This window comes from Etheostoma spectabile, chromosome 5, assembly GCF_008692095.1.
Source record: "Etheostoma spectabile isolate EspeVRDwgs_2016 chromosome 5, UIUC_Espe_1.0, whole genome shotgun sequence".
Taxonomy (NCBI): domain Eukaryota; kingdom Metazoa; phylum Chordata; class Actinopteri; order Perciformes; family Percidae; genus Etheostoma; species Etheostoma spectabile.
The window spans coordinates 10,980,013-10,991,258 of NC_045737.1; the positions used below are offsets into that span (position 1 = coordinate 10,980,013).

Genomic DNA, 11,246 nt, shown 5'->3' on the forward strand with positions numbered 1-11,246 from the left:
GAGGTGTGTTCAGGTGCATTCTGGGCGTAATGCTAAAATTGAGGCAGCGGGAAGTGATTGCGCCATTGACAAACAAAAAACCTGGTCTAAAGTCAATAACGCAGCTTTTCATTGTTATTTTAACAGCACATTAATGCATATAGGCTTATGCACAGCGCACACACTATGCTTGTCGCACAGACACACACAAGCAGCAGCACACAAAGATGCAAGAGATTACAAATAAAAATATTACGGTGCAAATCCTCCATTATAATAGCAATGCGCCAATGTTCAAACGTGCCTGGCTTTTCAAGAGAATGGGACATGACAATCTGATTGGCTTATTGCACGTTACACCCAAAACACACCTATGAATTAATGAAGAAATTACAAGAAAGTAGCTTTTTTTCTGCCTTTAAACCAGCAAAAGTGGATTTGTACACGCCCTAAACCCACCCGCGCTTCACACCGTGCGCTTAGATGGTTAAAATAGAGCCCTTTGTCTGTTAATCGAGTCCTCTACAGTTGTCACTATTTATTTTACAGCAGTATATGTTATTAATTAACCTATTGTTTAATTAGTTGGGGATTCATTTTACAGTTGCCAACTAATTGATAAATCTTTGCAGCTCTAGTTAGTAGCTCATAAATTCAACCAAGACTAATGTCAGCAGAGTTTTCTCACTTGTTCAAAGGACTTCAGCCCCGCTTCTTTCCCCACAGCTGTCATGTCCTCTATTACTGCTTTCTTTAAATCCTGTTGAAAGACAAATTACTGCTTCAATTGTTATGGAATGCCAAAAGTAAAAAGGTTCATGTTATGAAATTAGGGTATAAGATGACATACAGGATTCTGGCACAGCTCTTCATAGGATCCCACAAACCCTCGCTCTTTAGCCCAGTCAACAAACACCTCCGGGTCAGGTACAACTATGCCTATGAGAAAAGACTGGAGACATGAAGCACAAGAGAAAAGTCAAAACGCTAACCTGTAAAAACAGCAATTGACTTACTGTAGGTCAACTGAATTCAAATCGCATTGTACCTGTAAACTATCTCCGTGCACGAACACCTGCAGCACAGGAACACAGCGCATGTAGACATTTTCTATCTTCTCTGGAGCGATGTACTCTCCCTGGGACAACTTGAAGATGTGCTTCTTCCTGTCAATGATGCGTAGCGTCCCGTTCTGGCAGAATTAAAAGGGGAGATGTAAACATTTGCTGACTTACGTGAGAGACTAGAAGATGAAGTTCATCTTTTTTAGGCTGAGTACTGTGTGTAATCTTACTGGAAGCCACTGGCCTACGTCTCCGCTGTGCAGCCAGCCGTCGCTGTCCAAGGCTTCAGCCGTCCTTTCTGGGTCCCTCAGGTAACCTTTGAACACGCTGGGGCCACTAATACAGATCTAACGGGGACAAAGACGGAAAAAGAGTCAGTCAGTCTCCCTGTTGATGTGAAAATGTGATTGCTGCTGCAGGGGAAGTCACAGGAGTCGGGTTGGGAACCGGAGGGTCGCTGGTTAAAGCCCCAAAACGGACCAAAGCATGGTGGTGGACTGGTAGCTGGAGAGGTGCCAGTTCACTTCCTGGACGATGCCAAGGTGCTCTTGAGCAAGGCACCAAACCCCCTACTGCTCGGGGTGCCTTTCCATAGGCAGCCCCCTCAATCTGACACTCACTTAGTGCATGTATAGGTACTGAGCATGTGTGTGTAATTCAGGCCTGTGTGTAATAACAGTGTAAATTGTAATTTCCCCTTGCGGGATTAATAAAGTATACATTATTATTATTATTATTATTACATGCTTGGTCATAGACAGGGAGTAAGTGGATATTTTATTACTGTACAGAAAAATAGTAACTGATTCAGTTGCAACATTGTCCTGCATTGCCAGACCTACCTGAGGAGTAAAGCCTGGCTACACCACAGATGCATTCTGGGATAACGGGGGGGGGGGGAAACACTGTTTTTTTTTTGCAATTCTTAGAACAAATCCCAATCGTCTTAGGCGGCGCTAAGCTCCGGACGCAGCGTCGGAGGCTCTGCAGAATAGTCTCAGGAAGGAACTAGTTTTCACATACCATATTTACTGAAGGTAACTGTTAACACAATTCAGTAACGTGAGCTATTTAAAAACAAACATATTCTTTGTAAATCTTTACAATAACTCCCTGAAATATCCAAGCAGGCCTGCTTTGTTGCACGATCTAAATTTTTGTAAAACACTTGCTGTCTTCAGCACGTCTAAGTTTGTTTGTTGTTGTCTGCAGGACGGTGGCCCAATGGTTGGCGCTGTGGCCTCGCAGCAAGAAGGTTCTGGGTGCAAATCCAGGTCCTTCCAGGCCTTTGTGTGTGGAGTTTGTATGTTCTCCCCCTGTCAGCGTGGGTTTTCTCCGGGTGCTCCGGTTTTCCCCCACCATCAAAAATCATGTACTAGGTTCTCCAGTCACTGGCTCAGACCTGGAGTTGGTCCCTGGGGGCTGTACATGGCTGCCCACTGCTCCCTTAAGGGGTTGGCTTAAATGCAGAAAATGAATTTCGCTTGCGTATGTGACAAAGTACATTTACCTTTCCCTGAAGGGATTTGGGGAATGGCAACACACAGAGCGTGTGGCTCACGTCAGGCAATTATCCTGGAAATGTACTACTGTTGACCCCGACTAGGAGTACTGTGATTGGCTGCAGCTTTTGCAACTTTTTACTTTTGATTAACTGAAGGCCTCCTATGATTTTTTTCCCTACCCTAATGGTGGAACATGATTATCTAATCACCAACCACCACAGTGCAGTGTCTGACTTTGATTGTTGATTTTGAAGAAGGTCTGAGGGCCGAACCATCATTTAAAATAAAGAGAAATGCATGTGTAACCACACGTTTTTCTTACTTCCAGCCCTTGATAGGTGTTACTTTTTGTTTTTGTGAATAATATGATAGCACCTTAAGAGCATCTCACCTCTCCATTTCCGTTCTTAGCAAAGTAGTTCATATCAGGGATGTCTATCAGCTTCACCTTGGCGCAGGGCAGCGGAGCCCCTACATGACCTGACAAAGACACATCCACACACTTGATGAGAACAGGATTAACCAGCGCAAAAACACAAGCAATTCAGAGAAAAAAGGTAAAGAACCGGATGATGTTTTACCTGCGCTCCAGTCTCCGGGCATGGAGAAAGTGCAGCCGGCCGTGCACTCTGTCTGTCCGTAACCTTCGAAGATCAGACAGCCCAGAGTGGCTCTGAGGAAGGACAGCACAGTGGGCGAGATGGGTGCTGAAGCGGTCAACGCGAACCGCACGTTACCTCCTAAACTGGCCTGAGACACAAGAAAATGTAAAAGAGTTCAAATGCAATCTTATTGTGGGTGCAAGCTCGGTTTTTTGTTTTTTTTAGCAGTGTTTTCAACCATGCATATTTTCCCATCTGCATTGACCAAAACGGAGCCAAAAATCTTATGGTGTGCATGCTTCTCCAATACACTCCCACAGGACCAATATGCTCTGGGTGGATTTGGCATTGATTGCTGGAGTAGTCGTGCTCCTCTTGTGGAGTTTGGATACAAATGTGTTGACTATTCACAGCAATGCTGGTCTACATGTGTTAAGGGCTGTAAAATAGAATATAAAACTGTAGAGTCCTGGATTAAGAGACAATATGCCATTAAACACTGGAAAAAAAAAACACTGGAAAACAAATCTGATTCCAGCTCACTAAAATGTTTAAAAAATGTAAAAAGTTTCTTTGAGTTGTAGACATTTGAGGACGTCAGCTTTGGCATTTTCTGACATTTTATAGACCAAACTAATCCATTATTGGAGAAAATAATCAACAGATTAATCAACAATTAAAATAATTGTGAGTTGCAGCCTTATTTGCAGATAGATTTTCTTTACTGAATCCCTACATTGAAAAAAAACTGGGGGGAAAATCTAAAATGGAGCTTCCAACAACTGACCTGAATCCTGTTGAACACCAGTTTGTCCCACAGACTGTTGTTGCGTACGACTCCACTGCTGAGCTCTGCCTGCTTCCTCCTCACAGCGTAGTGAAGCAAGGCCCGTCGCAGCGGGGAGGTCACAGAACCCAGGATCTGTGTGGAAACCAGAGGAACACAAAACCAAACCGGCCAGGAATTACAGTGGCCTTCACAGTCGAACAATCACAAAAACGGGTCATAAGGTCACTAATCAACAGGGCCACACTGTCTTTGCAAGAGCAGAATTCTGTGGAAATCTTCAGCAGAATTACACATGACCCCCCCCCCCAAGCCAAAAAACTAAGCCTGCTAAATCTGAAATTTTCATTTGGATCACTGCTGAAATCGTAAACAAAATAAAAAATCTGCAAATTCTATGTGGGTCTGCTAATCGACAATGACTTCTAAGACTTTTACGATCTTATTGTAATTCATGTGGCGGCTGTGGCCAGTGGCCTGACCCAATCGGAGGGTTGGTGGTTCGATCCCCGCCCTGCAGTCATTGTCGAAGTGTCCTGGGCAAGAACGAACCCCAAGTGCCCCCGGTGCGCATCGGAGTGTGAATGTGTGTGAATGTTGATCTGTGGAGCAGGTGGTGCACCTTGTACGGCAGCTCGGCCACAGTGTTGGAATGTGTGTGACATGGTGAATGTATCTGTAGATGTAAAAGCCTTGGGCAGTTGTTAAGACTGGAAAAAAGCTATATAAATACAGCACATTTACATTTACAGCAGGAATTTTCCCCACAATATTTCCACCGCTTTTAAATGAATGAAAGCTTTAATGTGTAACTTTTTGATATTAAACAATATTAAAATGAGTTCCTACAAAGCTGATTAAGACTCTCAGCTCCCCACAACTCTCTCTTTATCTCTCAGCGTGACCATGACTATGTTCAGGAGATTGTGGCGTCCGGCGGATAATGATCTCTTCTGAAGAGTCCGTGTTTTTTTAATGCTCTGTGTCCTCCTTGGCTACTAGCAACTGGGTAGAGGAGGGGAGGGGGGCACGTGCGCAATCACGGAAGGCTTGTATCATGTGGATGCGCCAACGGTGTTGTTGTCATTACTTAGAATTCCTCATGGGGTGAACAAAACTTAGCTTTAACAAAAATAAAAGTCACAATGTCGCAACACATCTCCACCCCAAGCAGAAAAAACTATTTTGTACACTTACAGCTAACTTTTTTTTTTTTTGGGTCTAAATTTCAAGTGTACCTAGGCTCTATTTTAAAGATCTGAGCACACGGCGTGCACGCCTGACACAGGTGCATTTAGGCACGTACGAATCCACCTTTGCTAGTTTGACGGCGTAAAAAAGGGTCTGTCAGGCGCATGGTTCAAAAGAGTTGTTCTTGGTGTCTTCATTAGTGTTTTGGGCCCTAACATGCAATCAACCAATCTCCCATTCCCTTTAAAATGCTCCATTTTGAAGCATTGCTATTAGGATGGAGGATTAATATTTTTATTTGTAATCTTTTGCGTGTGTGTGTGTGTGTGTGTGTGTGTGTGTGTGTGTGTGTGTGTGTGTGTGTGTGTGTGTGTGTGTGTGTGTGTGTGTGTGTGTGTGTGTGTGTGTGTGTGTGTGTGTGTGTGTGTGTGTGTGTGTGTGTGTGTGTGTGTGTGTGTGCGCGCATAAGCCTAGATGCATTAATGCACTGTTAAAATACCACAATTACAATTATTGATTTTAGAGTTTTTTGTTGGTCAATGGTGCGATCACTACCCGCTGCCTCAAGATAGCAGAAATACACCCAGAATGCACTTGAACACACCTCCCTGTAAGACCAGCAAGCCCATGGTGCACTTGCTATTTAAGCAACGTGGCCGCTGGACAGTCTTAAAATATCAAAGACACTTTGATGGGTCCTTGCGCTGCGCCGGGTGCAAGATGGGCCCCATAGTGTTACTTAGACGCCCACGTTCCCCACCCAGATTTATTATGCCGGTCCGGGGGATCCTCTAACCCTGAGCCCTCCACTGCCCTGAATCTATTTACTGACCTTGTCATAGATGCGATTGAGCAAACGAGGCACAACAGGAAAGAAGGTGGGTTTGAGGGTTTTAATGTCATCCATGAGAAGAGAAATGTCGCCTTGGTAGAATCCCACTCTCGCCCCGTGGCAGAACATAGACACCTGCGACAGAAAAAGACTTCGTTTAGGTGCTTACAAGGTTATTACAGTGAAATAAAACTAAAATAAACAGTGAAAAGTTTATTAAGTGAACTGAAACTTAACAAAAACTAAACCGAAACCATATATTTATTTATTTAGGTTTAAAAAACTAATAAAAGACGAGATGATGAGTCAGGCTGACTAAAAATGACAAAACTTGGTTTACACACAAATACACACAACAAAAATGTAAAAATGTCAAACAGCTATTTTGTATATACTTTGTATATATTTCAATTATATATCCTTCGTGTCCTCCTTGGCTACTAGCAACTGTGTGGAGGCGGGGTGGGGGTGCGCCGACAGTGTTGGTGTCACTACTTAAAATTAAAAACCAACCACCAGGGCAAATTCCTTGCCTTTATTTCCAAGCAAGTGTTACTGACTTGGCAATAAATTTCTTCCTGGTTCGGATTTCTGATTCAAAACTACAAAAAAAAAAAAAAAAGGAGAAATGCACTGCTACCTGAATCATCCTCTCAAACATGTGGCAAGCGGCAGGTAGGAGATCGACACATCCTGCTGTTGGATCTCAAACAACCCTGAGAGAGAGAGAGAGAGAGAGAGAGAGAGAGAGAGAGAGAGAGAGAGGCAAAGCACAGGGGAGAGATTACATTCAGGAAGCAGGCAAACGTGCAGAATGGCTTTTTCAACAGCAGTTAGATAGCATAATCTCTGTACCGGGGGGGGCAATTAGTTAAAGTACCTCGCAGTGACAGGGGCAATCAAACATCCAATTAATCATACCATTAGACACAGCGGGGAGAGGGACAGTTTTTTTTGGGGAGATACTGAGACACAAACAGATGGGAGCTGCGAGGCTGTTCTCAATTAGACAAGGAGGTGGAAGAGTAGACAGACCTCCAGGATCTTAATGACAGAGGAAGTGTTGGAGGCGATGTTGCCGTGGGTGATCATGGCTCCCTTGGGCTTCCCTGGATAAATAAACACAGCATTATGGCAGTGCCATAAAGAGAGCTTGTTAGTGGGCACTTGAGGACACTTCTCTAATGATGTGAATGGAGGATAATTACGCCGAGAGAGAGAGAGAGAGAGAGAGACGGTATGGAAATCAAAGGCGGTACCTGTGGTTCCACTGGTGAAGCAAACCACGGCCAGATCCTCGGGCTGGGGCGGCTACAGCAGGCAGCAATAAAACATGAGAACATGACAACAGGCTTCCTCTACAAGTGAGTGTTAATGATATCGTATGGGACAGGAGCAACGGGGAAACTGTCATCCTGGCATTTAGAGGGGGATCGTGTGTTTACTGGGACCGGTCTGATGTGGTGATGTGGTGTAGCAGCTGAGAGACGATGTAAACTCACCACAGGATCTTTGAGGTACTGCCTTCCCAGGTCCTAAGAGAAGGGGGGACAACGAGGAGTTCTTCATATCAATTTACACATCACCATCGGTGACTAAATTAAAGGGGAGGCATTTAAAAGGCATTACAGGGATTTAGTACCCGTTTGCTTTGTAGTCTGGACAGGCTGGACTTATCAGATAGGCCTGTGTGTCACTGTAGTTTCCCCTCGTGGGATTAATAAAGTATACAGTATTATTATTATTATAATTATAGTTAAGCGTATAGTAAGTGATGATAATCCAATACTGTTTTTGTCAAATTTAGCAAATCTCTCCTCTCGGTCACCTAGCTCTCTGCACTCTGTGTGGGCTGAAAAGAAATCCGGTGTCACTTCAGAGACCCGTCTGTGTAAATGGAAAACACACAGACAGTATTTCAGCCAATCGGCTACAGGCGGCGACAGTTGATGGGTTGGTAGGGGCGGGACGGGGGAGGCAGCATGGACGGAGAGGGGTTCTGCTACTGGAGCTAAAAGTTGCAGTGTAGATGTAGAAGTGCTCATATTACGCTTTTTGGCTTTTTCCTCTTTCCTTGATTGTGTATATATATATATATACCTAGGTTATATAGTACCTTACCTAGGTACTGTCAGGGCCCTCATACTCTGCTTCTGACTGGCTAGTAGTCCTTACCTAGGTACTGTCAGGGCCTCTCAACTCTGCTTCTGACTGGCTAGTTAGTCCTTACCTAGGTACTGTCAGGGCCCTCATACTCTGCTTCTGACTGCTAGTAGTCCTTACCTAGGGACTGTCAGGGCCCTCATACTCTGCTTCTGGACTGGCTATAGTCCTTACCTAGGTACTGTCAGGGCCCTCATACTCTGCTTCTGACTGGCTAGTAGTCCTTACCTAGGTATGTCAGGGCCCTCATACTCTGCTTCTGACTGGCTAGTAGTCTTACCTAGGGACTGTCAGGCCCTCATACTCTGCTTCTGACTGGCTAGTACTCTTACCTAGGGACTGTCAGCCCTCACTTGCTTTCGACTGGCTAGTAGTACTTCCTAGGACTGTCAGGCCCTCATACTCTGCTTCTGACTGGCTAGTAGTCCTTACCTAGGGACTGTCAGGGCCCTCATACTCTGCTTCTGACTGGCTAGTAGTACTTACCTAGGGACTGTCAGGGCCCTCATACTCTGCTTCTGACTGGCTAGTAGTCCTTACCTAGGTACTGTCAGGGCCTCATACTCTGCTCCTGACTGGCTAGTAGTCCTTACCTAGGTACTGCGCATGTGCAACTCCCAACAAAGATGGAACAAAAGTGAGATGTCTCACTCTGTAGCTAAAACAGAGAGCTCAACACACAGGGGGAAAAGAGCTGCAGCAATGTGCAGTACAACAGAAATATGGCGTTTTTTGAAAATTAAACCATGCAAACCTATTCTGGTAGAACCTTTGAATACAATTAAGAACCTGAAAATTAGCATAATGAGTACTTTAACATATATTCAACTAACCAGCCCCCCTGCCTCCATTAGCTCACCATCAGCTGCTCCAGCTTCAGGACCTCTATCGTGCAGTTCTTCGCCCTCTCCACGAACGCGTCGCTGAACTCGTTGAAGAGAACCAGGCAGGAGAGCTTCGGAGTCACGCCTTTCTCCTTGTTCTCTAACAACGCCGCCGCCTTCTCCTCCCGGTCGCAGATCACCAGAGAGATCTCCGCTAAGAGCGCCGCCGACAGACATACAGAGTTACTAAAACAACAGTAGTGTGTGTTACTGCTGACAGGAATGGTTCACCACAAAGAGAGAGAACGGCCATTTTAACTGAGCCTCAGGCGTCTGTTTACATTATAATCCTACGGAGTAAACTGTGTCTTTTGTTTTTTCTGCATCTCTGGGCGTCTTCTTGAAGTTCAAAAAAGGTCAAATACATGAAGCACTTCTTTGACAACCTACCAATGACAAGCGGAGTAGCCGGACCTGTTGTTTCCATAACAACAAGAAAAAATGGAATCGGAGCACAGCGAGTTATAACTAGCAACTAGCTTTGTTTTATCTAATGTTAGCACCTCTCTGTTCTTTCTCTCTCTCGCTCCACCACTTTGTTTTATCTAATGTTAGCACCTCTCTCTCTCTCTGTTCTTTCTCTAGCTCGCTCCACCACTTTGTTTTAGCTAAAGTTAGCACCTCTCTTTCTCTCTCTCTGTTCTTTCTCTAGCTCGCTCCACCACTTTGTTTTAGCTAAAGTTAGCACCTCTCTCTCTCTCTCTGTTCTTTCTCTAGCTCGCTCCACCACTTTGTTTTAGCTAAAGTTAGCACCTCTCTCTCTCTCTCTCTCTGTTCTTTCTCTAGCTCGCTCCACCACTTTGTTTTAGCTAAAGTTAGCACCTCTCTCTCTCTCTCTCTCTCTCTCTCTCTCTCTCTCTCTCTCTCCCACTTTATTTTTATAACTTTAGCCCCACTCTCTCTCTCTTTCTGTTCTCTCTCTAGCTCTCTTCACCACTTTGTGCGTACATTTACTTGAGTGTTATACTTGTTTTGCCATTTTCTTCTCCACTACACTTACATGACTTTGCAGATGAAGATTGTTCTGCTGTTCTGTTCATGCTGTCTCCTTTTTATACTCGTGATTATATTATAGCTAAAAAAAAAACATAAACTGAATCAATTTATTAGTTTATTAACCTAGAAAAATGGTTTAAGTTTAAGTTTTTCTTAAAGGTTTATTTTTTTATTTAGTTTCAGTTGAGTTAAAATGTGTTTATCTGCTTATTTTAGTTTTCATTTGAGTTTTCTATAAAACAAAAAAAAAAAAAAAAAGAAAACCTTGTCCTGCACATGGTTTTCATGACTCTCAGTCTCCAAAAATCTCGGGTGGATGAGTTACTGTGTGCGGCTCACCACTCTGGTCTGATGCTTGGATTTGATTGGCTGGCAGACAGGCCAAAGAATACATCTTTTGGTGAACTATTCCTTTAAATAAAGACAAAATCCCATTAACGATGAACGTAATCTTTGTGTTGTTGTTCTCACCCAGGTTGAGGATGTGGACCATGGCCTCCAGGCCCAGGGTGTCGTACAGAGGCACCACGGCCATGGAGAAGGTGTAGCACGCCAGCTCCGAGATGATCCACTGTGAGCAGCAGAGGGAGACAACGCAGCGCGGTTAGCACTCACCCCCAGCCGCCACACACTGCTGAGCACTAGGAGATATCTAGACATTAAAGGGAAACCACCATTTCTTTCAACCGGGACCCTATTTTCCCATGTTTTGACCGATAGGGATAACAATCTTTAAAATTTGTCCAGGATCAAGCAAGATGGCTGTAGTCGGCAACTGCAACAAGCTGCAATGTAAGTTAATAGGACAATTGTTGAGCTTGTATTTAACTTTACAAAAGGGCTCGTTTAGCCGCTGACAGGCTCAGATTAATATTCATAGTATCTGACAACATTATGGAAAGGATCCCTACAGAGATACACCTTTAAAACCTCTGAGACCTTTCCGTTTAACCAGAAACAGCTCTGAGGTTGCTAGTGCTAAACCCACCAGACTCCATTTAAAAAAAGCAATACTTTTAGCGTGTATAGAGCCACCATATTTTCATATGTAAACCGGTAACTATGGGTTTATTTCAACCAAAACTAGAGTTGTGATGGTTGGAAAAGTGGACAAACGACCCAAAACGGCTTTTCATAGTTTGATTTTGAGTGAAGTGTATTTTACAAAGTGTCTAGACGATTATTTTCTCAATTAGTTGTTTGGTCTAAAAAAATGTCAGAAAATGTTAAGTTTAAAAAAAAA

At 43.9% G+C, this 11,246-nt stretch overlaps 1 protein-coding gene across 1 annotated transcript in view; it reads right to left on the reverse strand.

The window, feature by feature from the left end:
* acsl2 (acyl-CoA synthetase long chain family member 2) overlaps window positions 1-11,246 on the reverse strand; it is a 38,751-nt gene that overhangs the window by 1,097 nt on the left and 26,408 nt on the right. The window contains 15 exon segments of the mRNA XM_032517062.1: window positions 668-739; window positions 830-931; window positions 1,028-1,171; window positions 1,274-1,390; window positions 2,940-3,028; window positions 3,130-3,298; window positions 3,938-4,072; window positions 5,961-6,095; window positions 6,601-6,626; window positions 6,629-6,665; window positions 6,972-7,069; window positions 7,220-7,271; window positions 7,463-7,495; window positions 8,983-9,161; window positions 10,475-10,574. Of these exon segments, the coding sequence (XP_032372953.1) occupies window positions 668-739; window positions 830-931; window positions 1,028-1,171; window positions 1,274-1,390; window positions 2,940-3,028; window positions 3,130-3,298; window positions 3,938-4,072; window positions 5,961-6,095; window positions 6,601-6,626; window positions 6,629-6,665; window positions 6,972-7,069; window positions 7,220-7,271; window positions 7,463-7,495; window positions 8,983-9,161; window positions 10,475-10,574 (1,488 nt within the window).